Source organism: Stegodyphus dumicola, chromosome 2 (assembly GCF_044657685.1).
Source record: "Stegodyphus dumicola isolate Sdum_Otavi_A_Nest chromosome 2, ASM4465768v1".
NCBI classification, from domain to species: domain Eukaryota; kingdom Metazoa; phylum Arthropoda; class Arachnida; order Araneae; family Eresidae; genus Stegodyphus; species Stegodyphus dumicola.
In genome coordinates this window covers 248,035,812-248,058,300 of record NC_140769.1, presented here as the reverse complement: position 1 = coordinate 248,058,300, position 22,489 = coordinate 248,035,812, and the positions used below count along the sequence as shown (strand labels likewise).

At 33.3% G+C, this 22,489-nt stretch overlaps 1 protein-coding gene across 3 annotated transcripts in view; it reads right to left on the bottom strand.

Moving 5' to 3' along the window:
• Positions 1–2,440: 2,440 nt before the first annotated feature.
• Positions 2,441–22,489, bottom strand: part of LOC118196029 (prolyl 4-hydroxylase subunit alpha-1-like) — a 100,665-nt gene continuing 80,616 nt past the window's right edge. For 2 of the 3 annotated variants that reach the window (XM_035367389.2, XM_035367391.2), the window contains exons 9-14: positions 17,416–17,489; positions 11,081–11,231; positions 10,347–10,409; positions 10,175–10,243; positions 3,915–4,011; positions 2,441–2,597 (exon numbers count right to left, since the gene is read on the bottom strand). In XM_035367389.2, coding sequence (XP_035223280.1) covers positions 2,500–2,597; positions 3,915–4,011; positions 10,175–10,243; positions 10,347–10,409; positions 11,081–11,231; positions 17,416–17,489 — 552 coding nt within the window. In that variant the 3' untranslated portion in view covers positions 2,441–2,499. The remainder of the gene's footprint in view (positions 2,598–3,914; positions 4,012–10,174; positions 10,244–10,346; positions 10,410–11,080; positions 11,232–17,415; positions 17,490–22,489) is intronic. The other variant, XM_035367392.2, reaches the window with a different exon arrangement.

Sequence of the window (22,489 nt, the reverse complement as noted above, 5' to 3'; positions counted from 1 at the left end):
CGGTCCGCATGTGGCCCCCGAAGTAAATTTTTGTGCCGAACAATGCTCTGAAATAAAATTAAAACAGTATGTTACGACGAAAGTAGTACTTAGAGGAGATCGAGGCAATACTATGCGGCTCTTGGTTCATCCCGTGAAAGTAACAAAAAGGGTACAATTACTGCACATTAACATAACTTACAGTTCCACCCCATATCGAGGTGTATATAGAACCTAATCTAGTGCTGAAAAGGAGTTTTGCGGTAGCCTTTTTACAAAAATAGTTACGCATTTGGCATTGAGAAAGTTCCAGCTGATTTATAAATGGAATTAACAGAAATTTAGTGAGAACTTTAAAGCAAAAATTTAGCGAAATGGATTCCGCCTTGCGCACGCGCTATTCTAAAATCATGACTATTTGATCCTCTTAAGGTACAAAGTTTGACACGCCAGCTTTAGAGTGTATTTCTCATTGCGGATTAAACAGAATTAGAAGCCTAACAGGAAGCTAATATATTTTTGATTTACATTTCATTGCTGAAAATCAGAAATCAGAAAATGAATATATTGGATTAGTCTGTTCAACAAAATTAGAGGTTAATACAATAAGTAATACAAAGGGTTAAAAAACAAGGAATTTTTAGTCCAAAGGGATTTCAGTCCCGAAGGACTATTGCTTTCGTGGCATTTTGCGTCGGACTCAAAAACGTCGGTTCACTTTTCAAACTGTTGCCACAAAATGTTAGAGTCCTGCATTATATTTGAAGAAATTAAATAATGAAAAATCTGCATAAATGATTGTCTATTTCTCGCATTGTGATAAAACAATGGTACATAGAGCCATCGAATTTTGAATGACGAAATCCTACTGCGAATATGGGCATCTGAAATCCCAAATTTGGAATTTGTTTTATGATAGATTTTATATTTTGTAAAACTTTAACGAATTTTTGATTTACAAACTCAATGCTTTAAAAGCGAGAAATGGCAACGTTATATATAAAAAAAAATACTTTTATCTCCAGCTCGCGAGACTGTGTATATCGGAAATTCTAAAGATATGCTTAATTTAACATTATTTTGCGATATTGCTCTTGAACTGAATTTTATGGTTTAAGTGCAAAGAACATGATATTTAATAAATAAAGGTAACACTCAAAACGTTAAAAAAACGCCCCTTTGGACGTAATTTAAAATCTAAAAAATTTCAGATTTTTTTTTTTTTTTTTTAATTTTCTTTTTTCGAAATGCTACACAAGATATAATATGAAAGAAGGTCTCAACTTTTAGGGCTGACATAATGCTGCAAAATTAACAATTTTCGTAATACAACGTGTGGTAGAACTCAAGTGGTTTACTGCAAGACGGCGCTTTCAAAGTGTATGACAATCATTCCGTCATCATTGTCATGCTTGCAGCTTATAATCGATCATTTGCATTGGAGTTGATAATTGATAATTTAAAAACATCACTTGTAAACATTAAACAATATTTTCTAAAATACCCGTGATAAAAATGACTTTTCGTTTCCCGTGTTCATCGTCTGCATTTCCGCGTTTAAATTTCACATTTCTCCACGCTTTGTATTACGAAAATTGGTAATTTTGACGTGTTTTATCACTCTTTGAAAAATGGCTTTGTCATTTTGGCAGCATTAAGTTCAACTTATAAATGTGAACAAATATTATCATACATGAAATTTATTTTTAAATAAGAACAGGAGAAGCTCAACTATGGAAAATTCAGATACTAAATCGACGTCACAAATTTAGCCTTACTGAAGTCATTGACACCGAAGAAAAAGATAAAATTCATTCAGTTATGTTTGTTTTTATAATTATTAGAATTATAATTTTTTAATTTTTCTGCTTAATGTTTAAAGCTTATTGTAATTAGTTTTTCAACAAAATATATCTTATTATTCACCAAGAAAGACTATTCTAAAATGAAAATATCACTGACCCAAAACGTCTTATTAACACATTTTGGTTGATTTTGACGCGCAAAAGAAAAAAGTTGCCAACTTCTTGTCTATTTGATTACATTATAAAAAGAATTAAGTAAAATTTCGCAAGAAACTAAGGAGCGTTTGATATAAATAATTTAAAGTTCATATTATTGCTGTTCCATTTCAAGAAAGTAAAGACAGGGAGGTAGGACATTGAAGACTTTATAGTTAGACAAAATTAATTCCTAAATATGTTCCAAGATTAATTTTTTGTACTTCAGCAATATAATTTTTGGATGAAAATGCTCATTTTGTTTCTGTATTAAGAAAGCCGAGTTAAAAATGGATGCGTTTCCATTTTGGACTTTAAATGTAGGCAAAAAATGTTGAAAAGCATGTTGTTATTTGCTTCATAAGCTGTAGTAATATCAGTCGAAGATGATGAAGTTCATTTTTCTGATATAAAACTTCATCTGTGCGGAAAAAACAAAGAGAAAAAAATGAGAATTTATATGAGGAATTTTATTTCAATTTTCTCTATTTACAGTTTAACATTTAGGAACTTTTCTTCTTCAGTTAGATAAGTTTGCCTGCAACAGTGAGGATTCAGGGCGCATTCCACACTTAAGCCGGAATTCTTGGCCTCTTTCATGGAACCACACATTAGACACTAAAATGAAGAGCAACAATACATTTGAATTTTGCATACATTACAAAACATTCTTATCCCAAAACTTAAAAACTATGACATGTAGAATTAAGCATGAAAATACACAACGAATTAAAAAGAGCAACAGGTTTTCTATTTCTTAAAACATTACCTTCTAAAAACTTAACCCGTGAAAATATTCTTCCGTATCTACAACTTTAGCTGGAAAAATAATCGGGAATACTTCTTTAATAGCTTAAGGAACTCAATGATTTGTATATTCAGGAGATTCTATTGTTTCTATTCGTATTTTAGAGTTTAATTGGCTGATTGCAAAATGCTACTCTTTTGCACAATTACTTGAGATGACACTGCATAAATTCTCCAGATTTCTTGCTTCACCGGATGGATAAAATCAGAGGTTGTGCAATAATATCCCTGCAGTGAACTCCTAATTTACCGTGAATGGTTAACACAAAACCGCAATTGATTCGAAAACCCAAGAAAAAAAACTTCCTTAGTAAACCTAGCAATACAGGATTAGTCTAAACGAAATAGAGACGCTCCCCAGTTTACGAATTTCGCAGATACGAACAAACTTATTTTCAAAGAGTGAAATTTCTTCCGATTCGAAAAGAAAATAATCAAACAGCTATGCGACATATCATAGAATGCTATCGTTTTATTTACGACTAAAGAAAAGAAAAAGAGGTCATACAAATTTAGAACTTGTTTTGTTAAAAACGACACTTCCGAAAATCAGTATTGCTGATCCTTTTGACACGCCGACTCCATCCATCTCTCATGGCAAATGCCAATAAAAGGGATAGGTTGTACAGAACAAAGAGATATTCATTATTGTGAGTGTCCTCCCAGCCAACCTATTTGATATTGCGTAACCTTTTTGAGAGGATACTTGCTTTCACTTTGCGCTAATCTCCATAGTTTTCTCAAGTACATTGAAGCTGTGACTTGGCGACTGTTACACATTGGCATGCATAAGAGGTGAAATCCTTTATTGCATAGATGTCCATTGCACTAACAAAGATGGATGTACTGAATATCTATGAAACATGTTAAAACACTTGACGAATTTCGCCTTTTATTTTAGTATAATAAAGAGCAATTTAATGAGCTGTAGTTGCTATGAACGTTTAAAATATTTCACAAATGACGAATGAACTTAAGGTATCACTTGGATGTTTTTATTCGTTTTATAACCTAAAAGTAAAACTGAGAACATGTTACTAAAAAACATTTAAGCTGTGTCAAGACATGCATTGGTAAACTAGAAAAATGACACAAAGTTTAGAATCACAATGAAAGTAAATCAGTTACCCCATTTTGATCCAGAAAGGACAGGACAAGCTCCGTGTAATGTCAAAATATTTCCCACTCCATTGGATTTCACATTGTGCCAAAACAAAGCGGAACCCTTTGAAAACAAAAACCAATATGAAAAAGCATTCAGAGTGCATTTAAAATATCTTACATCGTATACATTGTTGAATCATTTTTTTTTATAACGGAAAACAAGTCCAGGTATATCATTTTCTGCATATCCAGAAAAGCACTAGTTACAAGTTTCTCATCGATATGTCTTTTGCACATTTATCCCGTTTTTTCGTGTCTACCCTTGTAAGGATTATGTTAATTTTATTAACAGTTAAATTTTGAGTTAAAGTTCCTTTTTTATCGATTCTTAACTTCAACTTACACTTACGGCCAGAGCGTAGTTTTAGAATCACGTTTGAATACATAATGAGGAAGAGCGGTATTTAACCGCGAAGTTCTTCGGTCTTAGGGAGAGAGATACCTGGTATTCTAGCTGCACGCGTTCCCCTTTTTGGGGTACTCTCTCTTAAGCTATTACCACGCTCGGCCGTACTTTAGGCCCTTGATAGCTTCGCAGTCTATTAACGTTAAGGGGAAAATCTGTTAGAATTTCGATAGCTTCAGCTGTACATCTTTAGTTTAGATTAGTTTAATTAATTCTTAGCATCTTAAGTTCAAGCCGAAGTGTCGGCTTTATTGTACACTCCAAAACGGAGTTTTGTTAAACTTTATTTGGGATAATAAAGGGTCAGTTTACACTTGTTGTTTCCTGTCACACGAACTCAAGCGATTATTCGCTTATCAGTTCTTAAGATTCTTCACTTCCAACAGTAACTTAGATTTACAAAGTGAGGAACCCTACACCCTAATTCATTTGTGTTACATCAACTGTAAAACGTTTCGTTTATACAATACTAAACTTCGGTTATACGTCGTTTTCTTCCCTGGATCGTTCATGTGGCTGAGTTTCCACAGTTCAAATAATTTTCAAAGTAATAATTACATAGGGAGGACATATTTATCGACTTCTGTTTCGATGATAAATACAAATGAAGCAGTACAAAACGTAGAATCAGAATCGCATAAGCACTTTTCTGTTCTGCTACTTTTTCCATCTCTCCAGCATTTGTAAAATTCCTTTTTACTTCCTTGTACGAAGTAAAAAGGAAGTCTTGTAATCGCGAAAAGTTTCAGGCAGCATATTTCAACGAAAATATCCATTTTGTCCGCTATCGAATGCAATTTAACGATGTTTTTGCATGATACCTGTACGTAAAAACAGAATAAAAGACTCTTTTCCTCCCCCCCAAAAAAAACTGCTTTAAAATGAATTCTGAAGAGAATTTTTTGTGGTGTCTGAACGTACGTACGTACGTATGTATCTCGCATAACTCAAAAACGAGTAGCCTCAGAACGTTGAAATTTTGTATATAGGACTCCTATTAACATGTAGATGTGTACCTCGTATTTTGATTGCAATTGGCAGCACCAAACGTGTATAAATATATTTATATATATATCCACTCTGTTACCCGGATCAGTGATCTCAGTTTCTTTACTTTTATAAGTTTGTAAATTGTACATTTTTTGCTTTAAAAATGATTGAATTATGTTGTTTTTATCTTCCGGTTAAGGATTTTATGTCTTTATGTATGTTTTATGTCTAGTAAATCTGTGCAATATTTTTAGAATTATCAGCAATTTTAAAGTTGTTTAACTGCCGCTAAGCCTGTTTTTAATGGCGGGCATTGATGTTTACATTTGAAACAGGAGACTAGTGGATTTGTTGCCAATCTAGAGAAACTTAGCTTTGCAACAACAAAGATAACGCATTCGTTTATTATTGCCAATTAAATCATGCTTAATTCTTTCTGGAATTTTTCGAGGAAATAAGTGTTTAAGATTTACTTCGTAATTTTTAATATAGATATTTTGAGTTTTTATGTATTTTTGCTTTGTCGCGAAGTGAGATCTGAATTAACTGAATGAGAAATACTGAATCGACTGTGAAAAACTGTTTCTTTTTTGTTTTGTTTGCTTAATTTCTTTTATATATCGTTCTAGCTTTATTATAGTATTTGAATAGAACAATGTGGCAACGATTAGATAATTCTTTAAATGATACAAATTTTGTGCATTCTGAGTTATAATATGAACGAAATATAATACTGTTAAGTGAACCTAGCGCCAGAGTGTCGCTATCGTAAACAAATATAGTGAATTTTAAAGAGTGCATTTATTTTATTGTGGTTTATGCACTATCGACGAAGTAGATTTCATTCAGTCCAATAAGTTTAAATGAAATGCAAGAAAAAAATGCGTATAATTTAATATTCCGTACAAGAAAATCGTGGTGTACATATCAGACTTTATTAGATTATTTCATAAAAATGTTATTAAGGAGATGTTTGATAGTTCCCAAAGAAATTTACTCCAAGTCATTCATAGAATTCTGAAGTGACGTGATGAGATTATAATCCAAGGGGGTAAGGTGTATTGAATATGGCGGCGTAAAATATCCTAGCCATATTTAATGTCATATTTAATCATCTTTGTCTGACTTTCATAGAAATATAGGTTCAAACACGGTCACGATGGAAGACATCTCAATTAGTTTAGCAGTTCTGGGCGCTTTGATACACTTTTTACTTTTACCACTGCCATTTGGGAACAGTATTTTTCCCGACTTTATAGTCCTATTCGGTGACTACAATTCATAATATACAATTTCTTTATAGTCTTTGTAGTCCTACTTTACAGTCCATAAAAAGCCTTCACCTCGATGTTACTAAAGGAGGTTCTTTGGCTTATCCCATGATCTTTTTCCTTTAACATTAATGTATATTTCTCATCTCCTGAAATGAATCGTCTGAAATAAAAGGTGTTTCTATCCAAAGAATCGCATGCCGGAACAAGCAAGAGTATTCTACTGTGTTACAGTTTGGGATACCGTTACATTGTAGCAGTTGTACCCAGTCTTCTTCAAATGATCATGTTCTGAACATTTTAGAATGTTTAGTTTGTCACGAATAGTTCCTGAACTGCATAATTTGGATTTTCAGTAATAACTTCTTTTAATAGGTCCTTGTTTACACAGGATTGACATTCAGAGCAGGCATCATCTTCGAGGCTGAAATGTTTAGGATATAACTTCTCAAACCACTTTCCAACTGTGCTATCAGAAACAGCACTTCTTCCATACATAGCACAAATTTTAGGAGCAGTCTGACCCGCACTGTTTTCCTTTTTCAAAATAAAAGAGCATAATATGACGGAAATGGCCTTCTGGGTTCTCCATTCTTAGCACTTTCTGAAGTGCATGTTAGAATTACACAGCGTAGGCAGAAAAGACCGTATTAAAGCATTTGCTTCTACCAAGATCACTCTTTTGAAAAATAGCAGAATTTTCGAATGACTCTATGCAAAATCATCCTTCATTAAGTGCGCGTGAGTGTTTCAATGAGAGACTTCGTGAATTACGCTACACTGGTTTTGAAATGCAAAAAATAACCAAAACATGTGTCAAATAAACGAATTCCGTTTTCGTAGAAAATTTTACCAGCAAATAGAAGACACTGGGCATGAGCAATTCTACTCTTACTCACCCTTTATGACATTTACACGCACTGTCTAGAGTGCAAGATTTTACAAATGCTTAATTTGAATTTCGGAATACGGTTATTTGGCACACTTTTTCTACGAGTCAAGCCTACTGATGATGGTCTTGAATTTCTTTCCACACTTAATATATTACATGAAGTATACAGTTTACTTTTGAAACTGAACTGATCATTTTCTCCCTCTCTCTCGCGTTCTGGATACGAAACCGGATAATGAATTTCAGACGAGTGTTTTTCATAAGCTGTTTCCTGGCTTCCTGGTTCCAAACGCTAATTGCTCTACCCATGTAAACAAAAATTACATGCGTTTATTATTTTGTTCACTGTACAATTAATTTAAAAACTGAGTTTAATATTCTAAATGATAATTGTTTTTTATGTGATTATGCTTTTACCGTCATCGAAATTGAGTATAAAAATTTTGCCTAGCTTCTTCACTTTCATCTTAGAGTCTTCAAGTTAAGAGTATTTTAGTTCTTTCTGTTTGCCTGCCATTTATATTTAAATTTACATTTAAATTTACCTTCTAAATGCTTTAAACAATATGATTGTAAACCTATCAATAAAATAAAGTTGTCAGCTCTAGAAAATCGAATATAGGACTTGAAGCTTCGTGGCATAAATCCTTCTGAATGCAGTTTTACCTACACAATATAAACCTGTAGATCTTTGAAATTCAGGATAAGCGAGAACTGATAAAAATCTTCGGTTGTTTTCTATTGTTAGAACAGAAGCCATGAATTTTGGTATTAGGACGCCAAACTTATTGCTCGCACAAACTCGCCGTTCCATTTGAATTTCTTAGAAGACTTCGATATTTTTTTTCGTAATAATGTCATTAATGATTCATCTTCCATTCCTTCGTGTCGGAAGTGTGAGAAAAGCCTATTCTTCTTTTGATCAAACACTATAACTTCTACTGCGTTCACAATCGTAACAGCAACGTTTTCATTAAACTGGACTTAATCCCATGAAACTATAGTCAGATATAAATGTTTGCTTAGTTTCGTTTTAATTATTGCATTATACTTCTTCATTCATTGCTAAACTGAAAACGTTATTTTGCCCATGTACTAAGATATTCCTTTAAGAAATAAATGAACTGAAACATTTTTACGCAAAGTTCTCATTGCACTGTTGGAACTTTACTATATGGTATATAACTCTTAATTAATTATTTATAAATTTACAGATGATTTCACATTTTACTTGTGACTCATTAGTTTGTAGAGTCCAGGTAACGAACTTCTGCCTGGACACAGGAGTAGCAGGAAACTACACAGAAGAAGGGTTAAAGTATCCTTTATTAACTCTTTAAAAATATACAATGCGTCAACTCGACGCTAACAAACTTCGCCACTGCTTGGGCGGTAACTGAAAATCACGTAATTAAACTAAAATTTGAAGATATTAACAAACAATAGACCTAGACTACTGGGTCAGCGAGATAGCGTAACTTAAATCCTCTTTGAAGCTAGTGGCAGCAGATAAATGCAATTAAGCCACTTGAACCAGCAATAAGCAAACGTACCTACGGCAGAGACGGCGGCTAGAGCCTAACTCCTTCTTTTTCCCTACCGAAACTCGGCTTTTAACTACTTACTTCCTTCAAAGTAGAAAATTTGCATTTCCTTCCGAGCGCTACAACATTTAACTATTCTGGCACTGACAGTTAGGAGAATGAAGGCTTACAGGAAAGGTCTAAACTCAAACTAAATCCTTATAAGTTCATAAATTCGCATAAAATATTTCGTAGTTTTACAGAGTCTAATACATTTTTTTAACTACTAGTCGGGAATTACTACTATACAGGGTGTTTATAAAGTTCCGGACCCATTTTGATGTTTAATAACTCATAAAATAATAAAGATAGATTAAAATTAATAACATAAATGGTTAGATAGACTTAAAAAGTTTTATAACTCTTGTCAATGAACTTCCACGTGTGCCCCCTTCGTCGCACGGAGAATATCAAGTTGATATTCAATTTCACGCCAGGTACCGGCAAGCATGTCGGCATCCACAGAGGCTATTGCGGTTGTAATTCTGGCTTTTAGGTCATCCATGTTCGACACTCTCCTCCTGTAAACGTTGTCCTTTACAAATCCCCAAAAGAAAAAGTCCATGACATTGCAATAGTTGCCAAAAACAAAAGAGAGAAAAATTAATAAGCAGACGATATTTAGAAAAGTACAGATATTTAGACTGGAAAATGAAATTATCTGAATTTAACCACACGCGCAGACGATATTTACAAAAGTAAAGATATTCAAACCTGAAAAGGAAAATATAGTATAAGTTATTCCATCAATAAATGCCATAAGTTTGTTTATATCTTCATTATTTTATGAGTTATTAAACATCAAAATGGATCCGGGAGTTTATAAACACCCTGTATATTGTCTTCTATTCTTTGCTGTTAACTATTAGAAGGATAACAGAATAAGGTATTTCTGTCTAGGAGGAATGTGTAAATAGCGTAATGATATTCAACTGCTGTCTATTAAAATATTATACATGAAAAAATATAAGTACCCTGTACTATGTATATTATGCAGCTCGCAGCGAACAAATTTTTTTTTTTAGATTGCTTTCAGGTTTAAAAAGACGAATTTAAAGATTATCAAAAAACGAAAATTTTACCTTTTTCGGCCAGACACTGAGGTTCAGTCTAGGAAATACAGTCGCACCACCACCGCGAACATCGCTTAACTACGAAGCAAAACAAACTATTAAAGCTAACTAACTTCTAAAATAATTTCAATTAATATAAATTGCTGATTTCGTATGAATAAAGATATGAAATTCTATTTACGTATAGAAGCCATGTTGCAATTCTGTTGCCCATGTCAGGTCCAAAGTATCTTTCAGTATCAGGCTACACAAATAAACACAATGTAAGATTAAATGCGAATTAAATTTTTTAATTGCATAATGCTGGTGAGAGATTAGCATTATTTAGACTATGGGAAAGCTAGGTGCCTTATTTTTATTTACTTAAAGTTAGTTTAATTGATACAGCAGTTTTGAACATTTATTCCATTTATACAAATTAGTAAAGAGAATTTTTTTAAATATGGATGTTTTATGTAATTAATTATTTTTGTATAAGCAAATGGTGCTACAAATTTCAGAAAAAACAAAACTTCCATTTTTAAACCATACGTCGATTCTGAAAGAATAATGAAATAATTTTTTTAATCAAATGCTCAGTTTTTTTTAAATTTATGTATATATTGCCAGAAGGGTATTAAACAAAAGTTGAAAAGGAAAATTCCGATAAAAACAACAAATCTTACAAACCAAATTGCTTGCACAATTAAAACTTGCATATTTTCATATTGTGCCATTTTTTATGTTATTCTTCGTCATCTTCGATTACGTAGCACTGTTATTTTAATTTTCGTTTAATTGAATAATTTCACTGCAGGATTTTCCAGCTGTTACGATTTTTAATAGTACGATATATTACTAACTAAAGCTGAAATATATCAAAATCTCATCAATGAACACAATGGAATTCGGAAGAGAATTGTAAAAACAGCTCACCAGGACATCCATATGCAAATGAAAATGTCCTCCTAACCCATAATTGGCCATCTGGAAAGGTTCCGCTGAATGAGATGATAATCCTGTGATATCTTCAATACGCTGGTACATTTTTGGTATTAAGGGATGATCAGCTTCTCTTAGCCAAGCACTGGAACATAAACAATAATTATAAGATAATTCATTCAAAACTTTAAAATGCCAATGTCATTCATACTACTTCTCCCGAAAAGTCTTCCTAAAACTATAATACAAAGTCTTACAGCAAAATACTGAGCGTTTTCATAACTGATGATTAATTGAGCCTGAAAAGCTACGTACTCATAATATGAAACACCTCTCCATTTAAAAAGTTCGCACAAAATGTTTCTAGGCCAGTTCTATTTGAACTGTGAAGTCCTTTTCGAGTTCTATTACTTGTCACTATGGGAACATTTTTACTCATCTCCAGTGTACACCATTTCATCTAAACCTAAAAATATGAAATAGCTAATAGGCTAGCAAAGGAAGGTTCTTCCATGTCTTCCATGCCAAGTTTATGCTGAACCTTTGACCTACCTTGAGCCATTCCTGAGACAAAGGCTTTAATTAACATTTATTGGAGAGAATTACAGACAAATTTATGGTATGTTAGTGCAGTTCCTGGCATACTATTAGTTTCAAGGGTGACTGGAAGGACCAAATGGCTCTGGCTCAGTTGACTTCAGGACATTTAAGGACCCATTTACCCGAGGCACTAAAACATTCTCGACTTGTATTCTAATGTAAAACCCATGAAGCCACAGGGCAACATCTACTTAGTTATGTTGCCGTAGTGCGTGACTACCTGCTGAAGAGACCTAGTTTGGTGTTTGGAGTTTTGAAGGTTAATGAACTTATGGATCTGATCTGATACAGATCAGGTGGATTAGTAAGAAGACATTTTTATTTGTTCCAGTGCTCTTGTCTTACCTAGAAGCATTGGAAGGATACTTTTGTTGGTATCTGCCATATTCTGGACTTTGCGTCATTTGAGATGACTTGAGTTGTCTGAAAACGTTGACTTTAGAGAAATATCTTGATGAGAGAGAGAGTGACTGGATTAAAGTAGGAGAAATCCGACGTTAAGAAGGTTGTGACGTAGCAGAGCCTATTTCTAATCAAAGAAACCCATTATTCAAAGTGCAACAATAGTGCCAGAAGGAAAAAGCACTTTTAATCTCGTTTGCACAACAACACGGCCAACGCTATTTCGGATGATATCATTTTGTGCATTTTTCTGTTGAGAATACATTAATGCTGTATGATAATCTAATAACTTTTAAGTTTCAAACTCGTAACATGACATTTCCAAAAACGATTTTGAATACAAAAGTCTATTTTATTCAGTATCAATACCTCGTTCTAAACATTCAAATACGACAAAGTATCGATTATCCAGATTATTCAGTTATCTGAACATTCCAGTTAAGGTCAAACTGTGAATCAAAACTATTTTGAAAAAAAAAAAAAAAAAAAAAAGAATGCTATATTTTTAGATGTGGGAAAAATACGTGTTGTTGCTCGAAATGTTTTTAACACTTCCGTCGCAATATAATATAGATACAAAGAAACCTAAATTGAAACTGGAATTAATTTTTTGCTAATAATGATAATGCTAGATATCAGATATTAAATGATAATGATATCCTGTTATGGTTACAGCCGAAAACATCGCGGAAAAAACATCGCGGACGATAACGTCGCGGAGAAAACAACGCAAGGCGAAAACGTCGTGCTACAAAACATCGTGGGAGAAAACATCGCAAAGAGAAAACATCGCAGTTCGAAAACATCGTGGTACAAAACATCGTCGTCGAAAATAATGCGGTTCAAAAACTTCGCAGTTTAAAAACATCGTCGTCGAAAATATCCTGGTAAAAAATAAAGTATCTACAAATCATCGCTTGACGATAACATCGCAGACATGCTTTTTTCATACATGCTTTTCGCAAACATGCGTTAATAACTGTAAATGGATATTCCCATAATGATTTGTGAGCGCAAAATGGAAAGAAGGATAATTTTTACTTTCACATTTTTTTATTAACTAATAAATTTTTTCTGAAAAAGTAAGAAGGAAACTTAAGCATAGCAAATTAATGCAACTTATAGCAATTAATAGAATTTTAAACCGACATAGTTAACTAACAAAGGCCATTAATAAATAATTTTTTATAAAGTTTTTACTGGTAATTTTTCGTGAAAAGTATAATCTATAAGTTGCATTTAATTTTCTATGCTTAAGTTTCCTTCTTACTTTTTCAGAAAAAATTTATTAGTTAATAAAAAATGTAAAAGTAAAAATTATCCTTCTTTACATTTTGCGCTCACAAATCTTTATGGGAATATTCATTTACAGTTATTAAAGCATGTATGGAAAAAGCATGTCTGCGATGTTATCGTCATGCGATGATTTGTAGATACTTTATTTTTTACCACGATATTTTCGACGACGATGTTTTTAAACTGCGAAGTTTTTGAACCGCTTTATTTTCGACGACGATATTTTGTACCACGATGTTTTAGGACTGCGATGTTTTCTCTTTGCGATGATTTCTCCCACGATGTTTTGTAGCACGATGTTTTCGCCTTGCGTTGTTTTCTCCGCGACGTTTTCGTCCGCGATGTTATCGGCGGACACCCCTGTTATATAAGTACGAAACAAATCAGTCTTTCCATGACCCTATTCCTTGTATTAAAAAAATATTCGTTAGTTACTTGTTTAGCATCATTAGTGTAAACTGTTTTACTTGCCTATGAAATAGATTCGAAACGCAAAACCGAATACACTGTTAGTAAATCTAAATAAACGGTGTGCGATTACTGTAGAAGTAAAGTTTAAAATAATTCATATGCGTGAAGAAGAGAAAATTATATCAACAGTTTCTCGGGATATAAATCAACCCATTTATACGGAGAACATGTTGGATAGTAAAGGAAATGCCTTCCATTGTTAAAAGCACCAACAAGAGAAGGACCCGATTTCAGAGATGGGGGTGTTGCTGTCTCATTGCATCGAGGATCTGACACAGAAGCGGATATTGTTGACTTTCCAGATTGTCGAGGTTGGTCTTATACATAAATATTTACAAGAGAATGGACAGCGAAAGCGCATTTAAAGTTTGTGCTTGAATGATGAACTATTTAAGAGATGTACACTGCGAAAATAAAGGGGAGGACAGTTCTATATCTCTCGTTCTACTAGGCCGATTGACGAAATTCAACTTGCGTTTCTCATGCCTCGAAAGCGCGACTTAGGATATGTATTAGATTTATATATTGTTATAATATAGGTATTTTGAACACAAAATCGGACTTCTTCTGAAATGACATGTCAATTTGTTTTCCATATTTCGATTTTATGACTCAAATTATGCCAAACTCCCAAGTTTTGTAAAAATCGCACGACTAATTTTTGAAAAATTAGCTCTCATGTTAGCTTCATTGTTAACTGAATTTGATATATATTTATTAATATCTCTTTCTTTATTAAACTTTTTCCCTTCTTCCTTTTATATTTCGAAATTTAGGTTCATTCCAAATAAAATTCGCCTATTTTTTATTATTTATTTTGAAAATTTGTAGTTTTAAATAATTTCTATAAATTTTTTGAAAACAATTTTGAATTACAACCTATAAAAAGCTTTGCCACCCTCTTAAAGAGATATATTTCAAGTCATACCTTCCAAAAATTAGAGTTTTTTTATTCAGAATTTCCTACGATATACGTGAATTTACATTTTGGCGTCTTTTGAAGTTTGGCGTATTTATTATAAGCGATAATAACGAAAATGCGGTTTACGCACTTCGTTAAAATTATTTGAAAATATGAACGATGACCTATTTTTCCGCTCGTGGAGAATGAAGAAAAAGGAAAGGAAAACAGATTGCTGTAAATTACGAAGTTCGCTAAGTGACTAAGGGATTCTTGGCATAAACTGAAAAAAAAATTCGCCAAGATAAATTTTTATAAATTTCTCACCAAAAATTATCAGATTTAATATCTAAGCATAATTTGAGTCGTAGAATCGAAATATGGAAAAATATTGGTATGCTATTAAAGAAACCGTTCTATTTTGTGGCAAAATACCTATGTAAAACAAAGCTATATATAAATCTAATATATATCCTACGTCGCCCTTTCGTGATACGGAAAACACAATTTGAATTTCGTCAATTGGCCCAGTAGAATGGGAGATAAAGAGCTGTCCAATTTCCCCCGCCCCCGCAGTGTACATAATAACACAGCATCAAATTGGCGGGTAAGGCAGCAAGTGGAAATATTGATGTGAAAAATAAAAAGCGTGAGGTCACAGAATCTACTCTATACATGTTTATGAGATGCCGTTCATAAGATTTAACAGTCTGACTGACAAAGCACGGCCTAGAGTACTTATCATGAAGTCCTTATGAAAGTATATATACTTGCATCTTGAAATATGTCCAAGAATTTAAGGCAATATCTTAGGGTATAAAGTACTAGCAGCGTTTTTTAAGTGGTTTTTTTTTTTTTTTTTTTTTTTTTTCCCATGAGCATTTTTAGCGAAACCTCGTGCCGGTCAGGGGCTTAAGATGACAACTCAGACAGCTACGACTGACTAACGATGCTAACTTAAATGATCCCAACTATTCTTAACCTTCGATGCTAACTTAAATGATCCCAACTATTCTTAACCTTCAACATCGATAGGGGTAAACGTTGCCACCGCAAAGCATTTCTGTTTAAAATAATCTCTCTCCAGCGTCGACATTCCCACTGCAAGGACAAATTAACCATAATTTGTCCTTGCAGTGGAATCATCAAACTTTCATAAGGTCTCAAAAATCATAAGCCTTTTTTAATTTGAAAAAGCGTTATATATTCTTTTATATATTTTCCATATTTTTACAGTTCAAGTTAGTACTGCTGCACATTGTTTTAATAATAAAATAATAATCTGCAAAAAAAAAAAAAAAAAAAAAATCTGAAATGTTTCAGATTTTAAATTACGTCCAAAGGGGCGTTTTTTAACATTTTGTGTGTTACCTTTCTTTATTAAATATCATGTTCCTCGCACTTAAACCATAAGATCCAGTGCAACAGCAATATCGCAAAATAGTTTTAAAACGAGCATATCTTTAGAATTTCCGATACAGAGACTCACGCGCTGGAGATAAAAATGTTTTTTCTGCACAACGTTGCCATTGCTCGCTTTGAAATCCTTGAGTTTGTTAATCAAAAATTCGTCAAAGTTTTAAAAAATAGGAAATCGATCATAAAACAAATTTCAAATTTCAAATTTGGTCTTCCACATGCTCATATTCGTTGGAGGATTACGTTATTCAAAATTCGATGACTCTATGTACCGTTATTTTATGACACTGTGAGAAATATACATACATTTACGCAGATTTTCATTATTTAATTTCTTCAAATATAATGCAGGACTCTAACATTTTATGGCAACAGTTTGAAAAGTGAACCGACATTTATGAGTCCGACGCAAAATGCCAAAACGAAACTGATAGTCCTTCGGGATTCAAATCCCTTTGGACTAAAAATGCATTAATGAGCAAGTCAAAAATCAAATCCGTCATGACTTTGTTTGGGAGTAGAGATCACAGAAAGGAGTGTTCATACCGAATTCTTTCTTCTAGGACAGTCAGTTGATAAGCATTTTACCGTGAGGTGCTTGACAAACTTCGCAAGAAATTTCGATGTGTCTGTCAATAGTACATTGCCGATTTGAGAATTCTTGAAAATAATAAGATAGTTGCAGTTAAAAGTTTCCAAAAAGAATATCTCTTAATCATTTCTAAATGTTATGACGCGTTAGGGTAAAATCCTGGTCTATGGTACGGTCTTGGCGCGACTTTGAAAATTGTCGCTAGCACCAGAAAGACTCGTTTTCCGGTCATCACAAATACCGCGTTTACTGCTCATCATAATGTCGTCGTAAGTCACCAGATTCCTCGTGTGCCTCATACTAGAATGAAACCATTGGGTAGTATTAATTAAAGAAAATATATACGCGAAATGGAGTTGAAAATAATAAAATTCCATTTCGCTGGTTTTAAATACTACGGTGTTTGGCTATAAATTAAATCTGAAGCGTAGCTAGAAGAGGCTCAAATCTTTATTCAGCTGTCCTAATATTCCAAGTTAACAGTTTTTGTTGCCATTCTACAAAAGACAAACTTAAAGCGATAAATAGCATTCGTTTTCAACAATATGGGCTCCCTAAAATCAAATGATAGATAGTTATTACGTTATTCATGTATCTTTCATATTTTTCTCAGTTCAATTTCGCTTGCTGTAATAATGCAAAACTCACATTTTTGTGACTCTGGTATCAGACACTCGATGACCGAGACTTCCACTGTACTCTGCAACTTCAGCTCGTTGTAACTGAAATATAGAAAAATGCATTAAGCATAAAGCATAAAAATACTCTTTTGTTAAACAACTTAATTTACCATACGAATTTAGAAACATGTGTGGGAAAATTAGAAAGAAGGATTTAAAAAGATAAAACTCTTTTGATATACCCAACATTATCCAACTGTATTCAACAAATGAATAAAGTTTTGATTAGAAAAACGTGCATTCACAATTTTCTTTGACGAAAAAAATCTTGTTACTTTAAGGTTTAAAAGAAATGCGTAATCTTGTTCCGCGATATGTTCATCCCTACCGGTCATTTATTGATGATGAATAATCGTTTTTCAGAGAATCTGGTTTAAGGCTAAGTTATCTTTTGCTGTACATATCATCGATATGATGGCAAACATAGATGTGTCTGTTATTCTTTCACAAATGCTCGAGAGCGAGCGAGGATACTGCACGAGCGGTAATCATGGTTACATAATTTTGCGCGAGCTTTAAAAAGCTTTCATGTGTTAGAGAATATCTCAGTCTGAAGCTAATTATAATTTTCAACATTGTGTTATAAAATGAAGCTCTGTTTTTTTGTTGGGTGCCTTAGAAAATGAAATCCACTGCGTATATTAGAACTCGAGATTATTAGAATGCGAGTGTTTCTTACAATCTGCTGTGTTTAGAAAATATTCCTTATGTTTAAGCTTGCAATGTTCGAGTTCCAAAAGTATTCAAGTTTAGTAAAGTCACGCCAGGCTTATTCTCGACATGCATTTGCACGCCGAGAATAAGCACACCTATCAATGACACGAAAGCTCTGCTTATCTAAATAGACTTTTTATGCCATTGTAAGTGTGCCTAATTTGAAAATATAACAGTAAATATAATTGTATTAAATGTTTATAAAATTCAGAATAGTATTTTAATTTGTGGTAACTGACTATACATTCCATGTTGAAGTCTCCCGCATTCGGGTGTGTAATGAAATAATAGCTAGCAAAACGAAAATTTTGAGAGCTCTGCTCACGACAGTGGCAGTGAAATGGGGTTTCTGTCAGAAAATACAATTTAGTAGTTAATGGGGGTTTAATATCTAAGCAGTTAATTTCCATGATAATTTTAAAAAAATCTGATGTGTACACCACATGACTTCCTTGTACGGAATATCAAATTATACGCATTTTTTCTTGCATTTTGTTTAAACTTATTGGATTTAATTATATCTACTTCGCCGAGAGCGCATAAACCACAATAGAATAAGTGCATTCTTTAAAATTCACTCTAGTATTTTTTTACCATAGCGACACTCTGGCGCTAGATTCATTTAACAGTATTATATTTCGTTAAGTATAACATTATTATATTTCGTTCATATTATAACTCATAATGCAGAAAATTTATATCATTTAAAGAATAGAATTATCTAATCGTTGCCACATGTTCTATTCAAATACTTAAATAAAGCTAGAATGATGTATAAAAGAAATTAAGCAAACAAAACAAAAAAGAAACAGTTTTTCACAGACGATTGAGTATTTTTCTTATTCAATAATTCAGTTCTCACTTCGCGACAAGGCAAAAATACATAAAAACTCAAAATATCTCTACTAAAAATCACTAATTATTAACAATTAAATTACTATTTATTAAAAATTAACTTATTAAAAATTAAGTAAATCTTAAACACTTATTTCCTCGAAAAAATTCCAGAAAAGATTAAGCATGATTTAAATCGCAATAATAAATGAAGGCGTTTATCTTTGTTGTTGCGAAGATACGTTTCTCTAGATTGGCAACAAATTTATACTCAGCTGTTTCAAATGTAAACAAGCAATGGCCGTCATCAAAATGGTTTAGCGGCACTTAAACAACTTTTAAATTGTTGATAATTCTAAAAATATTGCATACAGATTTACTAAAGGCATAAAACCCTTAACCGGAAGATAAAAACAACATAATTCAATCATTTTTATAGAAAAAAATGTACACTTTACAAACATATAAGAGTAAAGAAACTGAGATCACTGAGCCGGGTAACTGAGTGGATATATTTATAAATATATTTATATACGTTTGGCGCGGCCGATTGCAACCAAAACACGAGGTGCCAATCTATATGTTATACTAGTCCTATATACAAAATTTCAACGCTCTGAGACTACTTGTTTTTGAATTATGCGAGATACGTACGTACATACGTTCGTACAGACGCCACGAAAAATTCTTTTCAGAATTCATTTTAAAGCAGTTTTTTAGTTTTTTTGGAGGAAAAGAGTGTTTTATTCTGTCCTTACGTACAGATATTACGCAAAAACATCGTTAAATTGCATTCGAAAGCAGTCAAAGTGGATATTTTCGTTGAAATATGCTGCCTGAAGCTTTTCGCGATTACAATACCTCCTTTTTACTTCGTACAAGGAAGAAAAAAGAGAAAAAGGAGAAAAAATACTTACTTTAAGGCGAAGCTTTCAGATTACTAATTATTACTAATTATTAATTACTCACAAAGGGGTGTTTTTTTATTTATTTACTCACGCATACACATTTCGAAAGTATTTGGACTAACGCCCTTTTGGGTTAAAAATATTTAAAAACATATTTTTAGAATTTCTGATAGACGGTCTTGCGCGCTGCAGATAAAAATCTTTTATTCCGTTCAGTGTTGCTACTGTTTGTTTTGAAATCGTTGAGTTTTTTTAATCAAAAATTCATTAAAATTTTCAAAATATGAAACAGATAAAACAAATTAGAAACTCAAAATTCTGTCTTCCACTTGCCTATATTCGGGTGGAGGACTACGTTATTCAAAATTGGATGGCTCTAGGTACCCTTGATTTTTCACAATGCGAGAAACGTACATACATTCCTGCAGACTCTTCATTATTTAATTTCTTTAAATACAATATAGGGTGATAATATTTGGTGGAAACAATTTGACAACGCTTTTGCGATTCGAAACGCAATGACATTTCGGGACTAATAGCCCTTCTGGAGTAAAAGGAATTTTCAGTAAGGAAATTTCTGACTACAGTCGTCTAACATGTCAAACAAGTATTTAACTGTAATTTGTTTCCTTAATTTAGCAGCATACAAAATATAAAGTATCGTGCAATATTTCTTTTCTGTTCTTAAATAAAAATATCTGCTACTGACAAATCTTTAAATCAAACCTTTACTGTTGATAAAATTAAAAGACAATATGAAAAGGATAATGAGATAAAAAATTCTGCAACTCTTTTCGAGCCTATTAATGTAAAATGGCGTAAACCAATTACTATTAATAAGTGAGGAAATTTCATTTAAGAGGAGAATAATTCGACTTTAGATTGGCAGATTTTAAGCTGGAAAGAACAGTAAAGGTTTAATTGAAATCACATGACTTAAAACGACAGAAAGTTAAATTTATGCATTACGTAAATGAAGCTCAGTCAGCAAAAATGTTTTATTAATTTCATTTATTAAATATAGTGATAACTTGTTTGTTAATAAACATATAAATAATGTATTTATTCGACACAATAAATGTCAAATTTGTGTGTATCTTTATGTCATGTTAAAAAATTTAATTTTTAGTTTTAATTATCATTTATAATGCATCCCTTCAATAAAACTTAAGAAAAAAGTACTCGGTGGAAATGTCTTGACACGTCGAAGAAATGGTCAACAAAAACCGGTATAAATAGAAAAATGTTAGGAAAAGATTTATCATTGTTTGAAAAACTTAAAGAAACGTTTAGTTTGGTTTATTTGATTAGGCAGAGCACTCGAGCGCTATCAGCTTGAAGGGAGGGAGGTATTCGTAAAGCGACTTTCATACATCGTAGCCATGTTTCACGAGGGAAAACTACGGAAAGGCTTATGCAACCAGCCACTTCTTTGAAATTCCAAACCTAGCGAAACAACCTGTGTTCAGCGATTTTACCACCTGGGCGCTGGTGGGCTATATTTAACACAAAATATTTTCGATGGTGAATAATGTAGACATATGATTACGGAGTGCCGAAAGATGGTAGCCGTCTTCCTGTCCAGTTGAACGAACACTTTCTATGCTGCCCGACCAGGATAGTGGTTAGCGACGCTGATTGCTTAACCGAAGTACTCGGATTCGAATCCTGGAGAAGGCTTGAATGTTTGTAAACGTATAGAGTCTATGGAGAATTACCAACGACAGGCGAAATCTTGCACTCCTTGCCACGATTAATTTCTTAGGCCTAATGTTACTATCAGACAAGTAAGGTAAGTCACATTCAACAACAACACATACTTTCTATTGCCCTGCAGAACCTTTCTGATGCAAACACATGTTACTTTGCCTGTCTGTGTGCCCGTACTTTACCAGTTACATTTGCTCCTTTTTTACGTCTTTATTACATTATATTTGATGAAAGGAAGATAAGCGAGGGCAAGTTAATAGAGCAGAAAGCAAGAGAAGGAAATACGTATCTTTTAAATGAAAATTATTTGGTTAAGTTATAGTTTGACTATTTTATCTACACTCACGTTTGTGAAAATTGCAACACCATGAAGGACTTACGCGAGTGAGCTGAAATTTTCAGGAAATGCAAAGTAGCGCATGATATGCAAATGATTAGAATTTCAAATCCGTAGCGCATGCGTATGCTGAGCAGTGCCCTCTGAACGGCTGATGGATCCGAATAAATAGACGGCTGTAGCGAGGCGTGTATGGTTATCGGTGGTTATCTGCTAGTGGTAAACGTTAACTCAATCTGTACTTATGCCTCGTCGACGAAAGAGAGCGAGATTTGAACAACTTACAGAGTTTGAACGAGGGAGAATCATCGGCCTTCGTGAAGCTGGATTGTCGTATCGTGCAGTAGCCTCTCGTGTGCAGCGTAACAGCAGCACAGTGATGCGCGTTTGGAAGCAGTGGACGGACGAGTGTCGGACAACTCGGAAATCCGGGAGTGGACCCCGAAATGTGACGTCAGCTCGCGATGATAGACACCTGGTCCGCATGGCGCGGACGGACCGTACAGCTTCCTCTAGACAATTGGCAGCACTGTGGTCAA